This window comes from Acartia tonsa, chromosome 4 (assembly GCF_053477335.1).
Source record: "Acartia tonsa isolate MP-2025a chromosome 4, ASM5347733v1, whole genome shotgun sequence".
NCBI lineage: Eukaryota > Metazoa > Arthropoda > Copepoda > Calanoida > Acartiidae > Acartia > Acartia tonsa.
Window position 1 is genome coordinate 3,460,969 of NC_137263.1, and position 23,706 is coordinate 3,484,674.

Here is a 23,706-nt window from a genome sequence, read left to right on the forward strand (position 1 = left end):
TCCTAAAAATGTAAGTATGTCCATAAACATTATTCTGTATCAAGCAGTTTTTAACAAATTTACTTACAATTTGCTTCGACTCTTATACATTTATATTCTGATTAATCAGTTCTGACACTATACAACTGTTAATGTCCGTTTGTCCTACCGTTTCTGTACTTCGCTTTTATGGATGTTGTCATCCTTATTATTTCTAAAATTACAATTTAAAAAAGCAAAAATCTTAGGGGAAAAGACAATTGAAGATATATTAATGTATTGTACAACCCCAATGATGATAAACAAAATTACCCTTACTGTTAATAAAACTTATTGGTTGAAAAGGTTGAACACGACTAGTTTTTAACTAATTAAATTCATTCCAATAAAAGCACCCAAAGTTTTTTACCTAACGAAAAGGATAATATCTTTTAAAACTTTGGGTTCTTAGTGTACCCAATTTACAAGCCCTGACAAAATCGTACGTTGAATTTACCTGTCACAATTTGAACTTATGTGTTTGTTTTCTATCCTAATCCGTGTTATTAAAATCGTCCTAGTACTTTGAAACTTACCAAAGTTGACATCATTAAGATATGTAGGTAGGAGGAAAGGTCCTCCGAAACCGAATCCATAACCGAGATTATAGCCATATTGGTAGATTGCTGATGGAGTTGTAAAGATATCTGATCAACATTATGATTTTTAACATTAATATTTTTTCTTCAAAAAAAGGTTTTTCAATTATATCACTGGTACGTGGTATAAAAAAAAGTTATGCCCCTCCCTTCCCACTCCAAAAAAAAGATACAAATTCAACCTAATTTAAAGTTTTACGGCATCATAGTTACTTGCAATATAAATCTTTAGTAGGGGAAAAAAAAAAACTTGTTCAATTAATCAATTTATTATGTTAATTCGTTGACAGATGTTCATGATCTTTAATAAAGTGAAACTCGCAGCTAACTAAAATAACGGTCCTCCCATCCATATCCTTTACCCCATCCCCTACCCTTCTACTGGGTAAACGAACTGACCAATAAATGAGGTCCATTATAGCATGCTAAATTGACGAAGAATTTACCCCTGTCATAATATCCACATATATTCTACATTTTAAGAACTTGTATAAGTTAAAAATTTCCTTGAGGGTTTCTGTTGTTTTCTACGTATTCTCCTAGAGAGTCCTAAAAATATATACGTATTACAGTGTCCCATCCTTGTAAAAAATTGTTGAAATTTTGGCCCCCAGCGAAAATATAGCTCATTTATGAAAAAAATGACCCATGCAAAAAAAATTTTTCTGTAATGCAACAATTGCGACGGTACAAGCAAACTTTGAGGCCCCCCCTTATGGAGGTTAAAAATTCATTGCATCAGAAATATCTAGTTCCTAGCCTGAGAAAATCTCAAAAAAAACTCTACAAATTGGACAATTCTCAATAAACTCTAAAAAATGGTGATTTTTTGGTCATTTCTAAGGCTAGGAACGAGATATTTTGAAACGGACAAAGTTTTCTGATTCTAAATGTTAACTTTTAAATATTACATATTTATATTAAACTTTCAGGGGGTTCTTAACCTCCAGGGCTTCCCTGTACCCAATATAACCTAACTTAACCTATGAATAGGACAATACTAACTAAAGAAAAGAGCTATCCAGTACAGACGGACGTATGGACAGAAAAACCCTAATCATAGAAAAGCTTCGCTTTTTAAAAAGTAGTGATCAGCATTGACAATAATGTAGCTGTAAATAACAGACAAATAAGCTTTCAAGACAGCAATAGTAACATCTCTAGCATGACTGTAACCTAGCACACAACCCTGACAACTATCGGATGCCTTGTACTTACCCCAAAGCCTCCTCCAACGAGTGCCCATCCATAAGATTGTTTTCTAAAATTGGAGCTGTCTAGATCTGCTTTTATGGATTCTATTGCAGGATCTACTTTATCTAAAACAAAGGATAATTATTTCGCAAGAAGCGCAGCAATATGATTGTTTCTTAAGGTTTGAACTAACTAGATCTGCTTTTATAGATGCTATAGCAGGATCTACTTTATCTAAAACAAAGGATAATTAGTTCACAAGTAACGTAGCAATAAGATTGATTTCTAAGGTTTGAACTATCTAGATCTGCTTTTATGGATGCTAATGCAGGATCTACTTTATCTAAAACAAACAAGTATGATTAGTTCACAAGTAGTGCAGCAATAAGATTATTTCCTAAGGTTTGAACTATCTAGATCTGCTTTTATAGATGCTATTGCAGGATCTACTTTATCTAAAACAAAGGATAATTATTTCACAAGTAACGCAGCAATAAGATTGTTTTCTAAGGTTTGAACTGTCCAGATCTGCTTTTATGGATTCTATTGCAGGATCTACTTTATCTAAAACAAAGGATAATTAGTTCACAAGTAACGCAGCAATAAGATTGTTTTCTAAGGTTTGAACTGTCTAGATCTGCTTTTATGGATGCTAGAGTAGGATCTACTTTATCTAAAACAAAGGATAATTATTTCACTAGTTGCGCAGCAATAAGATTATTTCCTAAGGTTTGAACTGTCTAGATCTGCTTTTATGGATTCTATTGCAGGATCTACTTTATCTAAAACAAAGGATAATTAGTTCATAAGTAGTACAGCAATACAATTGTTTCCTAAGGTTTGAACTGTCTAGATCTGCTTTCATGGATTCTATTGCAGGATCTACTTTATCTAAAACAAACAAATATAATTAGTTCACAAGTAGCTCAGCAATACAATTGTTTCCTAAGGTTTGAACTATCTAGATCTGCTTTTATAGATGCTATTACAGGATCTACTTTATCTAAAACAAAGGATAATTAGTTCACTAGATGCGCAGCAATAAGATTATTTCCTAAGATTTGAACTGTCTAGATCTGCTTTTATGGATTCTATTGTAGGATCTACTTTATCTATAAAAAAAACAAGAATAATTAGGTCACAAGTAGCGCAGCAATAAGACTGTGTCCTATGGTTTGAACTGTCTAGATCTGCTTTTATTGATTGAATAAAAATAACGATACCCACCATCCACCCCCTTTACACCATCCATCCCCCTTACCCCATCCACCCCCTTTTTTACCCCATCCTCTTCCCTCCTAAAAATGAGGTCCAGATGATGAGTTCATGAGCGACGCAACTATTACAAACTAACATCAGAAAATTTTCAGAAAAATTTCAGGGTTTCTACAATCCGGCACACTAGCGGTTTTTCCCCTCAAAATACCTTGATGAGCAAGGAACCCTCCCGCCTTGTTTGAAATAAATGGAAAATAAGGGAGGAATCTTAGGTTAGGTTGACACAACCCAATCTTTCCCGATTTTGTATAATTTTTGAGGAACAAGATTCCAGTGACGTCATATTTTTCTTTCCCGAAAAAGGGAAGGGGGGAAGAAAAAAAGAGATGAGAGAAAAGGGGGTTTTCCCCATCTCTTTTGAAGAGATTTTCTTCCCCCCTTCCCTTTTTCGGGAAAGAAAAATATGACGTCACTGGAATCTTGTTCCTCAAAAATTATACAAAATCGGGAAAGATTGGGTTGTCTCGTTAGGTTAGCCCCGCTGCGCTAATATTCTTTTTATTACTTGGAACTACACCATATTTTCATGTTCTCTAATAAAGCAGATCTTGTATTTGGCTAGAATTACGATCCTCCCAATCGACCCACTTTACCTATCCATTCCCCTCATACTGAATGAACGAACTGACCAATAAATTATGTCAATATTAGCAGCCTAAATTGAGATAAATTTTTACCCTGTCTTAATATCCACGTATATTCTACATCTATTTGTGCGCTACAAAAAAAAACCAAGCGGTTACCTGTAATGGAAGCCAAAAGAAATAGAAATTGTTGCTGCATCTTATGCTCGGCTCCGCTCTTACCAGTCAAACTAAAACAAGAACGATTATGCCAGGGAGGGAGAGGACATTGGGCTGTTTATTACACCAGTCCTCAAAGTTTTATAATAATATTTTCTTATTTGTTTTAACAACTTTGGGGACTGCATTGAGTTTTCATTGGTTGTTTCATTAAATTGAATGGACAGAAAAGGTTCATAACATCTTCTAAAAACATTCTGTAGGCGCAGACCCTAGAAGGTAGCGGCGCAACCAATTTAAATTTTTTAAAACCATTTAATAATTGAGGAAATTTTTTTCAGATTTTTCTAAATTTTTAGATGTGAAATAAAGAAGAAATGGAGAATTTTTTACAAATCAAGAAATCTAAGGACAAAGTCTTGCTTTAAAATATTGGTTTTTGTTTGGCTTTTTTTCATTAAGCATATATAGTATATTTTTTAGAACTTTTTCCAGTATGGCTATGAAACCGATTAATATCCACTTGATTAGAACCAGTTCTCAGCCAAACTGAGAATCACGAATAGCATATTATCACAGACAAATTTCCAGCAAAACTGGTTTTACTCTTATAATTTTTCACTGTAATATCCGCGGAAAGCTATCCATAATACGATGCGACAAATAACTATTCCTAATCTAAAAATGATTCAAAGTAAGACTTTGAAAAATATAATAATACCAGAAATTCAGATAATCAGAAGAAGTACAAAAGATTGAATCCACCATCTTTATCCATCCCCCTCCCCTCCCACTGGATGAACGAACTGACCAATTAATGAAGTCCAAAATAAGCAAGCTAAATTTACCTATATCCTTCTGTGAAATTTAAGTTAATAAAAATTAGATATACCTACAAAAAAGGGATATGTTACCTATGCAAAGATAGGTATACAATACATTTACCTACATTTTATATGATTCCAGCTATTGTGATAAAAAAGTTACTGATATCAAATTAACAAATAACAAATCATTCAAGTGAAAAATTGATTGTTTTTAAGTGAAAAATCATGGTTAAAATACTGAGCAAAAAATTAAAAATTTTGTAAATTTTGTTTTAAATATTTGTTACTACTATTGTTAGAAAATAATTTTGTTGTAATTTATTTTCCAGAAAGGCTTCAAAGCCGATTAATATCCACTGGATTAGAATCGTTTATCAGCAATACTGAAAGATTATGTATAGCATCGTATCACAGACAGTTTTCCACGAATATTAAAATAAAAATCATAAAATTAATACAAGTTTTGTTAAACCCTAGATGCCAAAGGCCAGGTCTTATTTATCTTATAATCTTTATTGTCCGCGGAAAGCTGTCTATGATACGATGCAATAAATAACTATGATAATTTTGAACTGTTAAAGTATCGTTAAACTTATCTTTAAATTTATAGGATAGAATTTCTTGAAAACTTATCATTGTTTCAAATATTAAACATTGAAACATAAGGATCAAGTCAAGCTGAGTGTGCCAATGGAAACAAGTAAAACAGAGCGTGCCAATATTCCCCGTAGTCAAGTAGAGTATGCCAATATTCCCCCAAGTAAAACATAGTATGCCAATATTCCCACAAGTCAAGTAGCGTGTGCCAAAACAGGCTATTGGCATACTCAGCTTGACTTGATCCAAACATAAACTTGTGACATTTAGAGTAGATTATTTAAAAGGCTCAATTTTAATTTTTGAATTGTTTCCCAAATTGACAGTTAACTTCTGGGATCTAAAGGGATGAGACATTCGCCGATAAATTAATGTACTGTACGTCCCCAATGATGATACACAAAATTACCCCTTTTGTAGATTACAATTAGTGGTTATTTATGAAACCATTTCGAGTATGACTTTAAAACCAATTAATATCCGTTGGATTAAGCCGGTTCTCAGCAATACTTAAAAGCCATGTATAACATCGTATTACAGACAATTTTATAAGAATATTGAAATAAATATCATAATATTAATACCAGTTTTGTTAGGCCAAGACTCCGAACCCTTAGGACCAACAAAACTGGCTTTAACCTTATCATTTCTCATTTTAATAACCACGGAAAGCTGTCTATAATACGTTGCGATAAATAACTAATTCTTACCTGACGTGACTAGTATCAGATTTGACAGAGGTTAATCCAAAAATGAGAACACACAAAAATTTCAACATTGTTCCTTCTCTCATTTTTTGTTCTGAAATAATGGATATATTATTAATTGGACGTTGCACCATATTTTCAAGTACTCTAATAAAGTGATAATCCCAGCTGGCTAAAATAACGATATCCCATCCCTTCCTTCTTGATGAACGAACTGACTAAAAATTGGCAAGGGAATTAGCTAAAGTAACAAATAATTTTCTCTTTTCAAAATATTCACTTAGACATACTCAATGAACCAACCAATCAAATTCCAAAAAAGTTCCCAAAGTTGTTAAGAATCCCTGAGTATCAGCTAATTTCAGTAATGCAACTTAAATTGTTTCAAAACTATTTTATCAATAAATGTCCAAACCTTCTTAAAAGTATTTATAATAACACTTAAACTAGTGTATATATCTCAGGGAATTAAAGGGATAAGACAATGGTTTATAAAGATCCCAATGATGCTACACAAAATGCCCTTTTCTGTAGATTACTTTTATTGCTTAAAACGTTTGAACACTCATCTTTATGAATTAACCCATGAAAATTCATTAAAAGTCACAAAATTGTTTTAAAAAATCGTAATTAAAAACTTTGGGGACAAATAATGATTGATCAATTGGATTTCAAAGTTTTCCAGGAGGGGTGAATTTATTTTTTCTGACACCATGGAAACTGTCCCAATTTTGTATAACTTTTGCGGAACATGTTCCAGTTACGTCATATTTTTCTTTCCCGAAAAAGGGAAGGGGGGAAGAAAATCTCTTCAAAAGAGATGGGGAAAACCCCCTTTTCTCCCATCTCTTTTTTCTTCCCCCCTTCCCTTTTTTTCTTTCCCCCTTCCCTTTTTCGGGAAAGAAAAATATGACGTAACTGGAACATGTTCCGCAAAAGTTATACAAAATTGGGACAGTTTCCATGGTGTCATTTTTTCTTACTTTGGAATTTCAATTTTGTTGGATTTTGGAGGAATGTAGACTTGTACCCAAGGTTTTAATTAGTTGGTTTCTATTTACTTCAGGTACTTTTATCTAATCTTGATTGATTCAGTGTCCAAACATTTCTACCAATAATTTTCTTCTATGGTGGGAATTATCATGTATATCTAAATTGTAAGGTTACATTAATCTATCACTCATTGTCTTATCCCTTAGATCCCTGGCAAAAATAAACTCTCTTTTGCAAGTACATATTTTAATCTGACATGTGGACAAAGGTTGGTGCAAAAATCAAGATTTAATGGATAAAATCAGTGCAGCTAAACAGCTCGGCCTTACTCTTTAAACATCCACACAAAATTCGTTCTAGTATGGCTTCAAAACTGATTAATATCCGCTGGATTAGAACCGGTTCCACTCCATATAAAAAATTATGTATAGCATTGAATTACAGAGAATTTCCCACGAATATTAAATTACAAATAAAATAAATAACTATTAGTTGTTTCTAGAAATTGATATATGTTGGGAAATGTGGGGAATCTTTTTTCTCGTATTCATTCGAATCCGGTGGATAGGAACCGGTTCTCATCCATACGAAAAAAACTATGTCTAGCATCGTATTATATCCAGCTTTCTACGAATATAGAAATGTACAATCATAAGATTAAAACTAGTTTTTTTAGCCGGTGACTTCGTCACCTCGGGGCTAAAAAAACTAGTTTTAATCTCATAATTGTACATTCTATATCCGCGGAAAGCCGTTTATAATACGATGCGAGAAATAACTATTAACCACTTGGTTTACAATTCCTCCCCCCCTTTAAAAAAATAAAAGATGTTGTTTTTATTTTCTAAATCTAAATTTGTATCTATGAAAGTACATCTAGCCCAGTGGTTTACTTAATTCTAGGGATCTTAAAGGATAAGACAATGGACAAAAAATTATGTACAACCCCAATAATGATAATCAAAATAATCCCTATTGTAAATTAGATTTAAATTGTTAAAAAGTTTGAGCACTGAAGATTTAATGAAAAGACCCAAAGTTTTTAATCCAACTGATGACATAATCCTTTTTAAATAAAACTTTGGGTACCAGTATGATTTATAGGCCAATGTCATTTCCCTCTTTAATATGCAATTTTGTTTTTCTTTTGCTGCGCTACTGAGGGATGTTTAATGAATTGACCACTTAATTCCTTTTAAAGATTAGCTTAATGTTGGTATTATGACTGTAAAAAAAACACGTTTAGAATAGATATTTATCGCATCGTTTTATAGACAGCTTTCCGTGGATATTAAAATGAAAAAAATGTTTTTTTAGGCCAGCGGGGCCAAGGTCTAGAGCTGACAAAACTAATATTTATTTTATGATTTTTATTTTGATATTCGTGGATAATTGTCTGTAATGCGATACTATACATGATTTTTTCATTATAGCTGAAAACCAGTTCTAATCCAGAGGACATTAATCGGTTTCGAAGCCATACTATGATATAAATACTCTTGTTATTTATATAGTTCAGACAGTACTTGTCATTTCAGATCCCCAAAAAGGTTATTTTAGGTCTTCATTATTAGTATAGCTTCATATTAAACTATCATAAGCCTTTTTAAGCTCAAAAAAAAACAATTTTAAACCATGCTAATTTAAATCTGGCGAGATGCATAAATAATCTGCAGACAATCAGGGAGGGAGAGAACATAGAAGTGAAAATTATTTTGGTACCCAAAGTTTTATAAATGTTATATCTTATTTGATGGCTTATAAACTTTGGGTTCTATTATTTTGATTATTTTGATAAATCAGTGTCTAAACAATTCAACCGATGATTTTTAATTAACAGAAGAGATAATTTTGTCCATGATAATTGGGAGTGTACATCAATTTATCATACACACTTACATACAAGACATATCTTTCTTATTTTTAATAGGTTTACTGAATATACCATAAGTTATCTAATTTTATTATTACAATGCAGTTTAGGGCCTATAATTGATATCCTTTTATATAAAGTAGTAAGGTTTTTTTCTTTAGATTAAGATTTTGATAACCACTGAACCGAATGAGTTCTACATTTCAGGGAAGCTTTACTTGTGTCCCCCTGTTGTTTTAAGCTATTATATTTTAAGATTTAATTCTTAGGATGGTTTAATTTAGGCTATTCTACTCCTTCCAATACAATATAGAGACTTTAAATGCTAGGGTCGCAGCAGCTATTTTATACAGTAAGTTTGTCAATGCTGAGCTATTTATGACATAACTCTCCTTGTATATTTGTTATATTATGGGATGGGCCTAAGGATATATTTATCCTTGTAATTTTAACTAATTAGTTAAATTTAAGATTCAAATAATAGTAAATTTACGGAAATATACAATATCTCCACTTTTTTTCTGATTTAAAAGTTTTAAGGTTTTTTTCTCTAAAACCATTAATATTTTTTATAAAAAGCAGAAAAATAATCTATGATTGTAGATTTGTCTCTTTAAAAAAAGTATGATTACATTTGGATTATACGATATTTTACAATTTAATTTAAGATGATTAATTTAGAAGAGAATCATAAAAAATTTTGATAAACTTTTTTTCAATGGATCTGTTACCAGAAACAAGTATGACACCTTCAAAAAATGGATAAGTGTTCAAAGCGATTTTGAGAGCAGAGCTGGATCTTTAAATGTGTAGCCGTTGCCGTTGCCACTGCCAGAGGTACAGCCACTAACCTAATAGCGATCTTTAAATCAAATTGGCTACGAGTGGCCACGGCTATAAGCGATCATTAAATCACAACCACTTTTTGAATATTTAAAAATCCATGTTTTATTGGCAGCACTGGCAGTGGCGATAGTTACAGCTTCGGCTACGACTACGGCCACGACTTTGGCCACGGCTACGGCTACGGCAACGGCTACACATTTAAAGATCCAGCTCTGATGTTAAAAAAATCAGACAAACAAAGTGAATTATGAAGTAGCTTTGCAAATTGCAATTAAAAAAGCAATTTAATAGATTGCACAAACACATTTCTAGCCCCACTGTGCAGAAATTGTTCCGCACAATTAGTACAATTGTGTACAAAAAAGTAAAATTTTCGTGTTATCAACGTCAATGTAAGATAGCATCAATTTAACTCAAAAACTTGAAATTTTACACAGATATACATACACACATACACACACACACACTCACACACATATACATATTGCAGTTCACGTGACCACTGACCATAATATACTAGTGTGAAACTGTACAGATTAAAGACAGTATGATTTCATAGCATCAAAATGAAGCTTCTCTTAAAAGCAATCTTTGAATTGATATATTATTACCAGATTTTTATCTATAATACAAAGTAGAATGATGTCTGTCCGTCCGTCTGTCTGTCCCTTAAGATCTCGGCAACCACTGAACCAATTGGATTCTACTCTTCAGGGAATATACCTACTGGTCCTGTGGTGGTTTTAGGCTATTTTCTTGGGGGGGGGGGACACTCCCAACCCCCCAAAAAACAAAAAAAAATCCCGCCCCATTTTTTTTTCTTTCGCCAAAAAATTTTTATCACCTCTTGGGTCAAAGCCCTTAGAGGCTAGGGGCGAAGCCGTTAGTGTATAAATAAAGTAATACTCACGGATGGCTAAACTAAATATACCCCCCGTCCACTCCCTTGATCCAATCCCCTGCCATCCTATTGAATGAACGAACGAACAGATCAATAAATCATGTCCATATTAGCCAGCTAATTGACGACAAATTTTCCCCTATCAATATATCCAACTATATCCGATATCCATTAACGTGAATCAATGACTTTAAGAAGTTAGATTTTCTTATATATATGAGAGTTAAGAAGCCTACATAAGATTTTTTTTGATTATAATAACTGAAACTGAGGTGTGCAAAAATATTTATCTCTTTGTCCCTGTTCTATATAAGTATAGTTGAATTTAATTTTTTCCTTAAAATTTTGCTCAAAAAAATCTCTTTTCATGGTACATAAGCAGATAACAAGTTAAACAAGGATGAAAACATAATTATAAGCTAAGCATAATGTAAACATCAAAACCAGGGGAGGAAGGGGACATTTGACTGCGAATTATATAGACTCCAAAAGTCTGCTATTTGTTAGCTAAAAATAAATTATACTTATATTAAATTTTGATTGGGTTGTTCAAACTAACAGTGTCCAAACTTTTCCATCAATAAATTTGATCTACACAAGGTGGGTTGAAGAATCAATTTGTCATCCTGCATTGTCTTATCTTTTAATATCCCTGGAAAATTGAAAAATTTAAATAAGTATGAAGTAGAAAATAATAATATGAAATTTAAAAATTCATCCGATGCAAAAATAGGTTGGTTCATACTTTTAGAAGCGAAGCTAAGCTTTATAATTTGTGTATGACCAACTGTACGACCAAACGACTCTAATAAAGTGAAAATTGTAGGTGGCTAAAATAATGATCCCTCCATCCCCCCCCCTTTAACCCATCTTCTTTCCCCTGACTTGATGCACGAACTGATTAAAAAATCACAGGGGAAAATAGCCACCTAAATTTACGACAATTTTTCCCCTGTCATAATATCCACGTATATTTTACAGCGAGGCCTGGTTTTAGGCCATTTATTCTGTCCCTTTTCCATGATACTCTTATGCATGCTCCTGTCAACTGCTTGTCATAATTTTCATACCTTACAAAATTAAAACAGGGACATAAGTTTTACAAAATATAATGTAGGGTAGCCACCACCCTTCACCCCTACCACCCTCAACCCCCAATCCCCCCCCCCAAAAAAATACACAATTGTAGTAGAGTTGGGGTTAATCTATACATACTTAACCCCAAAATTTCTGTCATTCGTTGGATTGAAGACTTTGCAGTTTCATTTTTAAATAATGATTGGGTTGAACAAACTAAATTTATCCATACTTTTTACCAATAATTTTAATCTACATAAAGACAAAGCCCATATTATCCTGTTGTGACGTCATAAATTTCGGGAAAGGAAAGGGAAAGGAGAACCCCATTTCTCCCATCTCCTTTGAAGAGATTTTCTTCCCCCTTTACTTCTCCTATTCCGAAATTTATGACGTCACAACAGGACATTATTGGCTTTGTCCTACATAAATGGTAAATGGTATTTTTTCTTTTTTCTACAAAAAAATCAAATCAAAATTTACCTGGGCTCGGCAGCCACAGCCTTATCTACCATCTTAATCATCAGCCCCAACCCCTTTCATTTTTTAAACAATTAGCAGCCGAAGGCAATTAAATCTCCTATTAAAGCCATCCTTGTTTTTTTTCAATGCTTTGCAAAATTATACAGAAAAGCTTTCTGCCTATGATAAAAAAGATATTATCAAAAATATTATTTTTATGCTATCCTAATTTAGAACAAAAATGACGAAAATACGGTATAGCAAGTACAAGACCACAGACGGGCATATTAAGCTTAAAGAAAAGCACTGCCACAGTTTAAAATATCTGCATACATAATTCTTAACCCCCCAAGTTGAATAAAATTAGGGGAAAAAATAAAAATTGAAACATTTTTTCCGTCAGAATTTGAATTAAACAGGTTGCAAAATATAAATGCACTGAATATTTGAAAACTTCCATAAAAGCGAAACTTACATAAAAAAGCATCTTAAAGAGTAGCTTTTAAAATACATATGAGAAAAATCTTATACATTCAATAGATTATAATAGTTACTTATCACATCATATTATAGACACCTTTCCGAAGAAATAAAAATATTAAGATTTTGTTGAAAACTGGTATTAATTTCACTACTTTTACTTTGTTGTTCGTGGAATATTGTCTGTAAAACAATGATTTTTCATTATGGCTGATAACCGGTTCTAATCCAGCGGATAATAATCAGTTTCGAAGCAAAACTGGAAAATGTGTACTGTACTAAATGAGAACCTTAATTTGCTTCTAACCCGTAGATCAAAGATAACGCGGGGAGAAAATCCATTTTCCTTGTTAAAAGTGCATAAAATATTTTGCATTTAAAATTACCGTGAATGACGGACGAACGTCTTTTTTTTAAAAAAAAAGGTTACAGATACCAAGTAGTCTGAGGATATACACAAGATATAAAAGTACAATAAAGCTGCACCTTAAAGTTGAATTAATATTCAGCTTTGATTTGGGCATTTTAGCAAATAATCTTTTGTAAAAATTAAGACCGCCTTAAGTACAAAATATGTATTGTACAATATCTGATCCTGAATGGACAACGTCTCTACGTTTTCATGATTTAAAAAATGAAAACTCAATTTTAAACGGTGCTGTCATGTTTCTGGGGTAGTTACAATTATACTATGGTTTGTACGTTTGTTCGTCCGTCTGCTGTTTATGATTATATATTTTTATTATTTGTGATGGAAGGAAGGATATTGGACTGTAAACTACACTGGTCCCAAAGTTTTATAACATTTTTTCGTATTCATTCGAATCCGGTGGATAGGAACCGGTTCTCATCCTTACGAAAAAACTAGCACCGTCTAGCACTGTATTATAACCAGCTTTCTACGAATATAAAAATGTACAATCACAATATTGAAACCAGTTTTTTAGCCCGTGCCTTCAGCAGCTCGGGGCTAAAAAAGACTGGTTTTAATCTTATAATTGTACATTTTATATCCGCGGAAAGTCGTTTATAATACGATGCGAGAAATAACTATTCTCTAATTAATTTACTTTAAAACTTTATGAACTCTTTACAATTCTTGATTCGTTTGTCCATACTAGCAGTGTCCAAACTTTTTTCAGAGGTAACTTTATTTATCATAATTTGGGGTGCACTGAAGTTTATTGTCTATGGTCCTAGGTAATTAATGGTTGTAGTATATTATCAAGTTTTAACAATCTACTATTGTTTCTACAATCTAACTGTGGTTTCAATTGTTCCTTTTTAAATTTTGTCCTACTTTTTACTTTTACCTCAATTTTCCTGTTTTTCACCTTTTTTTTAAATGGCGACGCCTTTTTAAAATTAATATTTCAATAATTTCAAAAGAGGAAAAAGTGCCATTGAAAAACTATCAAGTTTTTTTTAAAGATCAAGGGGTGCGATGAGGGGAATAGAATAACACACCATAAACCATTCCTCTTTTATCCATATTTAAGTGTAGTTACATTTTTTTATGCACGCGGCTATGATGTAGTATGTATGTCCTCTAAAAATTTCTCCATTGTGAATGAGACCTTTACACCAAAAATGTACGCAAGCATGAAAAGTACATAATCAAATTATCGCCAAAATACTAATTCTAAAAGTGGAATTGGTATTTTTTAAATTTTAGTAAATAAACCTAAATAGAAATGTTTGTAAAATTCGAGCTAGACCTCAATTTCAAATAATATTTACTGTACAAAATTGAGCCCTGAATTAGCCTGTCATCCCTTAATGGAAGTTGTCCAGGGATCAAAAGGGATAGGACAATGGCCGATAAATTCATGTACATCTCCAATAATAATCTACAGAATTACTTTTTGTAGATTACAATTAATTGGTGAAACGTTTGGACACCCAACCAATCTATATTAAGCCAACGAACAAGAAAACGTTATTATAAAACTTTTGGGGCTAGTGTAATAAACAAGCCAATGTCCCCTCCCTGCCTGGAAGTTGTCAGTCCTAGTTTCTGTTTTGAAGCTATCTTTTTTTTATCAGTTTATAATTGGAAGAAAAAAGTGCCACTTTCTCTTTCTTTTTATCAATCAATCTATTTCATTTTGGAAGCGAAGCTAATCTAAAATACTTTCTCTGTCCGTCCGTTTGTCTGTACATAAGTCTTAATGGATACATTTTAGTCAGCTGCTATAGGAGATAGACGGTGATTTTTTAATGGGAGACTCTCCAAACCAATAAGCAAATTCTCTGCAACCTGTTCTGTCGGTATGTATTTAATAATAGATTTATTATCACTTGGATTTTACATCAGATTTTCATGTACTCTAGGTGAAGCACGTAACGATATCCTATGACCTATGAGAAGCTACACTGTAAAGGAGAACCGTTCAGCGGTACACAGACAGACTGACAGAGACCCTTTTACTTTATTATAAGGATAATTTATAGTACTTAATTTTATCAAATGGTTAGATCAGTTTTTGCACCTATGCTAAAATCTTATCTAATTTTTTAACAGCAAAGAAATTGCACATATCTGAGTTTGATAAAATAGCAATGCATATATGTTATAGGTGGATATTATGACAGGGGAAAATTTGTCGTTAATTTAGCTTGCTAATATAGATCTCATTCATTGGTCAGTTTGTGGGAGGGATGAGATAAAGGTGGTGGATGGGGGGGGGGGGGGGGTCAGAGTCAATGAAAATCTGGTGCAACATCTAAGTAATAATATATCCAGTGTCTCCGGTTGAAACGGAGCCGGTATTAAATTGGTGCGCTTTCACTTCCACCAAGTGTATCGCTTATCAAATCCGCACCTCCAATGCCCAATTACATAAGAAGGAAGGGGATATTAAGCTGTTTATAACACTAGTCCCCAAAGTCTCCTTTAACGTTGGCTTAAAAACTTTTGGAGAATTTTCTTGAATGTGTGTCAAAACGTTTCAACGACTAATTGTAATGTACAAGGGGGGTAAATTTGTGTATTATCATTGGGGATGTACATCAATTTATAGGCCATTGTCTTATCCCTTTAGATCCATTAAATTGCACTATCATGAAACACTCTTTGAGGATATAATAAATTGAGGAAATACAGAAACACCTTTAAAAAATAGTTTGTCCTTGAGTGTCATTGTTTGCATTGAATAAATGTGCCCAAGCCATTTTTTAAAGATGCGCTGTATCTCTATAAGGGACGGTACTCTTCCCTCACTGACTTACTGACTTTTTACAAAGTCAATAAGTTTCAGTTTTTGAAAGCGAAGCTTTTTTATAATAAGGGTCTGTCTGTCCGTACATGATGGATAGCTTTTTTCGTTAATTTAGGCATGTTAGAATTGTCCTATCGATTTCAAACTTTGTATGATGATTTATGTAGTAGTTAGGTACGATTTAGAAAGCGGAGTAACTCTATAATCGTTACCAGAATGTCCGTACGTCCATTTTAAACATATTGATTTTTAAATTTTTGAACAACACATTTTTATGTGATAAAATCAAAAAAAAATTCTGATTTTTTTATGATGATTCCTGGGACAACAAAGTACAATGTTATAGGCGAAGCATCTCTATAATCAAGTGACTAACTCACTCACAATTTACAACCCAATTAATATTCACAAAAACTTCCCAACGATTGCACTTCGGGTACTAGCTTAATTTACATTCTAATGTCTTCTTTCTGTAATTAACGTGTCTGACATAACACCAATATGAAGAACTATAAATCGGTTAGGCCATGTTCTTTATAAAAATGAATGGATCTAAAGGGATAAGACAATTGCCAATAATTGATGTACATCCCCAGTGATGATAAATAAAATTACTCCTTCTGTAGATTACAATTAGTAGTTTGTATACTCAACTTAATGCACCAACCAATCAAATTTCAAATAAAGTCTCCAAAGTTGTTGAGCCAACGAATATGAAAGCGTTGTTATAAAACTTTGGGTACTAGTGTAATAAACAGCCAAATTTCTCCTCTCTCCTCCTAAATGTTTTGTTAGCTGCTCTAATGTTTGGACATAATCTTCCTTGCTTAGCTTTGTCCCCACACTCAAAAAATGACCTTAGATAAATCAACTTTTTAATGATCTTTTTTCAAGTTGTCCTAGAAATTTTGCTTTGATTGGTGACCAAAAGGTGTATTTTTTCAAAATAAAAAACATAATTTTTATTGAAACAATGGAAACTTAAAAGTATGATTTTTATTTGTTATGAATGTTTTTTGATGCTTCACGCCTGTAGAAAAAAAGAGAAGCAGGGGGGGGGGTACTAATTTTCTTGGGCTAATATTCTTTCTGGGGGAAAATAACCCATTCCACCACCCCCCCCCTTTCTTGATATACTCTTTAGCATGACCTAATTAAAGCTCCTCTAAAAAATGCAATGATAGGACCATCTAAGAGATCTTTCAGAACACACAGACATACATCCTATATCTCTATATTAAATTTAATTGAACCCAGTAAAAGTGTCTGACTATGACGTCAGAAAAAATTAATAATTAACCAATGAGAGACCGCTATATATTTTACCATTGGTCAATTACAGTGAATACTGGCTTCTCATTGGTTAATTGTTATTTTTTTCTGACGTCATAGTTCGACACTTTTACAAGGTTCAATTTAATTAGTAGCGAAGCTACTCTATAATTCACTATGTCCGTCCGTCCGTCTGTAATTAATGAATTGGGGGAAACGTGATTTTCTCGGCTCCTGTAAAAGATAGAGAGCTGAAATTTTTTGACAACATTCCCATCATTAAGGAGCACAATTAACTATAAAACATCAATGGCGGTCGGACTGCTTTTTAGCAGGTTTTAGGCTATTTTTTATATTTTCTAAATTTTCCCCATATCTTTGGTGTTTATGGTCCGATTTTCAAAATTTTTTAAGTTAAAGATATCAAAATTAAATTTCCCATCATTTGAAGAAAACAAAAATGACGGTCAGACTGCCTTTTTGCAGGTTTTTGGCTATTTTTATATTTTTAACAATTTTCCCCATATCTTTGGTGTTTATGGTCCGATTTTCGAAATTTTTTCAGTTAAAGATATCAAAATTAAATTTCCTGTTGTTTGAAGAAAACAACAATGACAGTCAAACTGCCTTTTTGCAGGTTTTTGGCTATTTTTATATTTTTCACATTTTTACCCATATCTTTGGTGTTTATGGTCCAATTTAAAAAAAATTTTCAGTTAAAGATATTAAAATTAAATTTCTGGCGTTTTAAGAAAAGAAACAATGGCAGCCAAAGTACCTTTTAGCAAGTTTTTGGCTATTTTTATATGTTTGACATATTTCCCCATATCTTTTTTGGTCCAATTGGTATTTTTGGTCCAATTTTAAAACTTTTTTGCATTAACAGTTTCAAAATATTTTTTCCCATTGTTATGTGCATCTAGTATGTAATTTATCATACATAATAATACAAGGTTTCGTGTTTATATTCTCCAATAAATCTATTCTTGATTTTAATAAATACACGTTAAATCTACTTCTACGTATTCCCATCCACAATTTTTGTGCTTCGCTACTTATGGATGTTGTCAACCTTGTTTAAACCTAAATTATGATTTATTTAATTTTAATAAAACTAAAATGTGTGTGTTCTTTAGACTTGCTTGAGGCAAAATAATTTATCTTTTTAACATCTTGAAAATTATATCAAATTATTAACTTTTTACAACGTTGTTACAAGCGGGGCTTTTGTTAGAATTACAACGTGTCCGTCAGTCTGCGTGTCCGTAACAGATAGCTCAAGTTATTAATTCAGGAATTAAAATTAGGTAAAAATGTCCTATCAATTTCAAACCATCAATGAAGTGCATTTTTAAGGGTGAAGCAACTCCATGGATATTACAAAAAAGTTTAAACATCAATTATAATTTTCTTTTTTTAAATGATATGATATAACGATAATCCAATCGGGAGAGAACCTGGGATCTGAAGGGATAAGACAATTGCCGGTATACATATGTATTGATGTACACCCCCCAATGATGATACACAAAATTGCCCATTCTATTGATCACAATTCACGGTTGAAACGTTTGGTAACTTTACTTATTGAATCCACTAATTAAATTCAATAAAAGTTATCAAAGAAAAACGAATAAGAAACCATTATTATAAAAGATTATGTACAACCCAATTCATCCCCCCCCCCCATTCCTCCTATGGGAAACCCCATAATTTCTTTTCCAACCAAATAGTTGAGAAACATTGTTAGAATTTTAACGTAATGTTTTAAAGAACAAGGATGACAACATCCATAAAAGCGAAGCAATGAAACGGTAGGACAAACGGACATTAACATTTGTATAGTGTCAGAACTGAATAATCAAAATATAAATGTATAAGAGTCGAACCAAAATTGTAAGTAAATTTGTTGAAAAACTACGTAAATACAGGATAATGTTGATGAACATACTTACATTTTTAGGACTTGATTATAGAGTTGCTTCGCTTATAACATTATACTTTGTTGTCCCAGGAATTAATATACCAAAAATCAGATCAAACGGATAAGTAGATCACATGAAAATTTGTTGTTAAAAAAGTAAAAAAATCGACATGTTTAAAATGGACGTACGGACATTCTGGTAATGATTATAGAGTTGCTACGCTTTCTAAATCGAACCTACAGGAATAACCATGCAAAGTTTGAAATCGATAGGACAATTCTAACATGCCTAAATTAACGAATAAAAGCTATCTACCTCAGAAGGACGGACGAACCGACCCTAATTATAGAAAAGCTTCGCTTTTAAAAAGTACTTGCTTGGTTACAAAGCCTAATCAAAATTCCTAATGATATTTGCCCGCTTGAGATAGTCATGGATAATTTGTAAGTTATGTACTTAAACTTGTAGCAGGCTAAAATAACGATTTATCCCTTTATCCCATTCCCTCTCCTCCTTCTGATGAACTAACTGACCAATAAATGAGTTCAATGTTAGGAAGGGAGGTTAAGGTGATATAAAATTTATGGGTTCTAAAAGCACTCTCCTTATTTAAATTAAAAATAAAATCCCCCCGCCCCCCCCCCCCCTTGACAATACTTTTTTCTAAACCTTGTCTGTTTATACCTGTCTTGTTCTTTATAAACTTGAGTACTTTCTCGGACTACTGGGTATTGATCACCGTGTGTACAATTGTTATAACTTAACATAGACGATCATCAGCACGCCCATGATGAATGTATTATTACTTGGATGTTATAGCAGATTTTCATGTTCTTTAATAAAGTAAAACTCACAATGGGCTAGAATAATAATACCCCCCTTTAACCTCCAATTCTCCATTCCCTTCCCTCCTACTGGATGAACGAACTTTCCAATAAATAATATCCATGTTATTGTTAGCAACCTAAATTGACAATTTTTCCCCTGTCATAATATCCACGTATATCAATTCGATCATAAGCATGACATTGGCCATTTCAAATAGTACGTCCTTAATGGTTAATGATTTATTTTCATTTTCAACCAGGGAGGAAGGGGACATTGGACTGTAAATTACACTGGTACCCAAAGTTTTGTAACCACGTTATCTTATCCGTTAGTTTGAAAACTTTGAATTTTAATTGTTTGGTTTCAAACTAGCAGAGTCCACATTTTTTCAACCAATAATTTAAATTTAAATAAGGAGTGCTTTTATTTATCATCATTGGGTATGTAGCAGGTATAGGTATGTATTATTATATATTAATTTATCGTTTATTGTCTTATCCCTTTAGATCCCTGATTTTGTAAAGTCTATGGGGTGGAAATCAAGAAATACCAAATAAAACATTTTTTTACAGTATGCCTTCAAAACCGATCAATATCCGCTGGATTAGAATTCGTTCTCAGCCATACTGAAAAATCATGTATAGCATCGTATTACAGACAATTTTCCACGAATATTAAGTTAAAAATAATAAAATTAATACCAGTTTTGCTAACAATACTGGTTTAATCTTAATTTTTTTAAATTTAAGTATCCACGGAAAGCTGTCTATAATACTGTGCGATAAATAACTACTCCAGAATTTTGCTCTTTTTTGCAGGAAGATTGATAATTATTTCATTGTCACATTCTTGTGTCTTAGAATCTATATTTCAAAGTAAAAGGATCTCTGTCCATCTGTTCGTTCGTCCCTTAAAATCTCGCTAACCACAGAGCCGATTAGGTTGTGCTTTTCAAGGAATATATGTACTGTTTCTGATATGGTTTGAGGCTATTTTCCTAGCGGTTGTGCCACCTTCCTTCCATAGAGAAGCCATTATTATTGGTATGGCAATGAATAAAAATGGTCTAAGCTGACATTACATATTATCGATATGTCGTTATTCTTATTATTTTAGGATTTATATCACATGACTTTGATAGGGTTAGATTCATATACAAATTAGTTACATCTTGCGGGATAAGACAATGGAGGTAAATTTATATGCACTACACCCCCATTATAATAAACTATCTTGCCCCTTATTAGATTAAGAACATAAGTAGAAAGCTTTTCTCATAAATAGTTTTTACAACCTAATCAAGATTTCATAATACTATTCAAAGTTTTTTAACTAACGAATGAGAAAATATGTTTACAAAATCTTCAGGAACCAGTACAAATTACCAGGGATCTAAAGGGATAAGATGATGTACATCGCCAATGATAACACACAAAATTACCCTTCTATCGGTTACAATTAACAGTTGCAACGTTTGAACACTCCACTTAAGAAACCAACCAATCCAAGTCCCTAAAGTTGTTAAGCCAACAAATAAGAAAATGTTATGTTAAAAGTTTAAGGACTATACAGCCCAATTAATAACCCTACCTCCCTGAAAAATTTGAGTCTAATGTCCCCTCCCTCCCTCCCTGGGTGTTTGTAGACTTGCTGATAATTAAATAAGATGTACTGAATTTTAGTTTCCAAAAGTGTACCTAGTATCCGCGTCCTATCTCAATATTCACTACTAGCTAAAAAAGCTTCAAACTTCCAAAATAAAATCAAAATTTGAAAATTTTAATTTTGAATGTATAATGTATACATTACATCGCTTTTCCCTTTGATCGGAGTAGCTGAAAATAGCGTTTGCAATAATTGGGTTATCTGCTGTACAACTTTGAAAATTATAGAAGAAATAGGCAATCCATTTTCAGCACATCTAAAATAATCAAATTTATCAGTGGGGGACCCTTTTCACGATGAACTGAAAATAGTTGCCGAATGTGTACGCAGTTTCCTGAGTGTTTCCTCATCCTAGCTCAATATTTACTACTAGCTAAAAAAAGCTTCAAACTTCCAAAATAAAATCAAAATTTGAAAAATTTTAATTTTGAATGTATAATGCATAAATCGTTTATACATTATATCGCTTTTCCCTTTGACCAGAGTAGCTGAAAAAAGCGTTTGCAATAATTGGGTTATCTGATGTACAACTTTGGAAATTAGTGAAGAAATAGGCAATCCATTTTCAGCACATCTTAAATAATCAAATTTATCTGTTGGGGACCCTTTTCACTTAACTTCAGGGAAACAGGGTTAAGACAAAGAAACAGGATATAATACTGGATACAAGGATACCAGTATGGCTTCCAAACTAATTAATATCCGCTGGATTAGAACCGGTTCCCAGCCATACTGAAAAACCATGTATACCCTCGTATTACGGACATTTTTCGGTACTTGCTTACATGTGGTAGACTGGAGCACCGAAACCCCCCCCCCCCCGCTTAGTTTTGACAAAAATCAAAAATAAGGGGGGGGTAGTTTTTTAATGTCTGGAAAACGGCAAGGAGGCAAAGAATTAACCCCCCCCTTAATTTTGAAGAAAATCAAAAATAAGGGGGGGGGGTAGTTTTTTCACTGTACAACACGCCAGAAAGTTGAGTGAGGTAAATCAAGTAAATCCAGTATACCAGAGGGGAAACCTTATTACGAGATATTCATGTTTTGGGCCGTAATTTCCTTATTTATTGACTTTGGCCAGTAAAAGGTTTTAATTTTGCGCAAAATTAAAACCTTTTACTGGCCAAAGTCAATAAATAAGGAAATTATGCCCCAAAACATGAATATCCCTGTAATAAGGTTTCCCCTCTGGTATACTGGATTTTCTTGATTTACCTCACTCAACTTTCTGGCGTGAAAAAACTACCCCCCCCTTATTTTTGATTTTCTTCAAAATTAAGGGGGGGGTTAATTCTTTGCCTTGCGGTGCTTTTTTCCTCCTTGCCGTTTTCCAGACATTAAAAAACTACCCCCCCCCCCTTATTTTTGATTTTTGTCAAAACTAAGCGGGGGGGGGGTTTTCGGTGCTCCGGTCTTCACATGTAAGCAAGCACCCATTTTTCCACGAATATTACAATAAAATTCACAAAATTGTTATTTTTTATTTTAAGTTTTTATTTCGGGGCTAATAAAACTGGTTTTAATCTTTTTTTACTTTAATATCAGCAGAAGTTGTTTATATTACGATACGATAAATACAAACGGACAATAATAAAGTATAGAGTATCAGCGATTTTGAAATTAAAGAAACAAAATTTTAATTTTAGGTAGGGAATTCAAATCCCCCTCCCCCTCCAAAAAAAGGTATTCTAGATGCTATGAAAGTTGATAGATATCTAAAAGTTATTTTTTACTTATGAAAGTTTTTTGCTTATAGGCTTCCCCTTTATTCTTGCTTCAATAAGACCTCATTTTATTATTGATAGATGGACCAAGAGCGTTTAATTGGCATATTAAATTATTCAAATAAATTCAGGGAACTTAATGGATAAGACAATGAACTATGAAATAATAATCATCCCTTATATTATAATAATAAATTTCCATTGCAAATTAGAAATTAGTTGAAAAGTTTGGACATTGCTAGGTTTTACCAACCAATCAAGATTCATTAAAAGTTCTTTTTTTTAAATCCAACAAATTAGATAACGTGCTTACATTACTTTAGGGTATATTAGTTATTTAATATCAAAACTACTTTATAATTAAAACTGACCGTCAGTCAATCTATCTGTCAACTAAGTCCAGAGAGAAACATGGTTTTCTCAGCTGCTATTTTAGATAAAAAGCCAATAAAAGTAAACCTTTAACCGTATTTGAT

At 32.7% G+C, this 23,706-nt stretch overlaps 1 protein-coding gene across 1 annotated transcript in view; it reads right to left on the reverse strand.

Moving 5' to 3' along the window:
- LOC145318186 (uncharacterized) overlaps positions 1 to 6,053 on the reverse strand; it is a 31,842-nt gene extending 25,789 nt beyond the window's left edge. The window contains exons 1-5 of the mRNA XM_080159532.1: positions 5,967 to 6,053; positions 3,833 to 3,903; positions 1,836 to 1,936; positions 1,124 to 1,166; positions 555 to 665 (exon numbers count right to left, since the gene is read on the reverse strand). Of these exons, the coding sequence (XP_080015658.1) occupies positions 555 to 665; positions 1,124 to 1,166; positions 1,836 to 1,936; positions 3,833 to 3,903; positions 5,967 to 6,049 (409 nt within the window). The 5' untranslated portion in view covers positions 6,050 to 6,053. The remainder of the gene's footprint in view (positions 1 to 554; positions 666 to 1,123; positions 1,167 to 1,835; positions 1,937 to 3,832; positions 3,904 to 5,966) is intronic.
- Between the last annotated feature and the right edge of the window lie 17,653 nt (positions 6,054 to 23,706).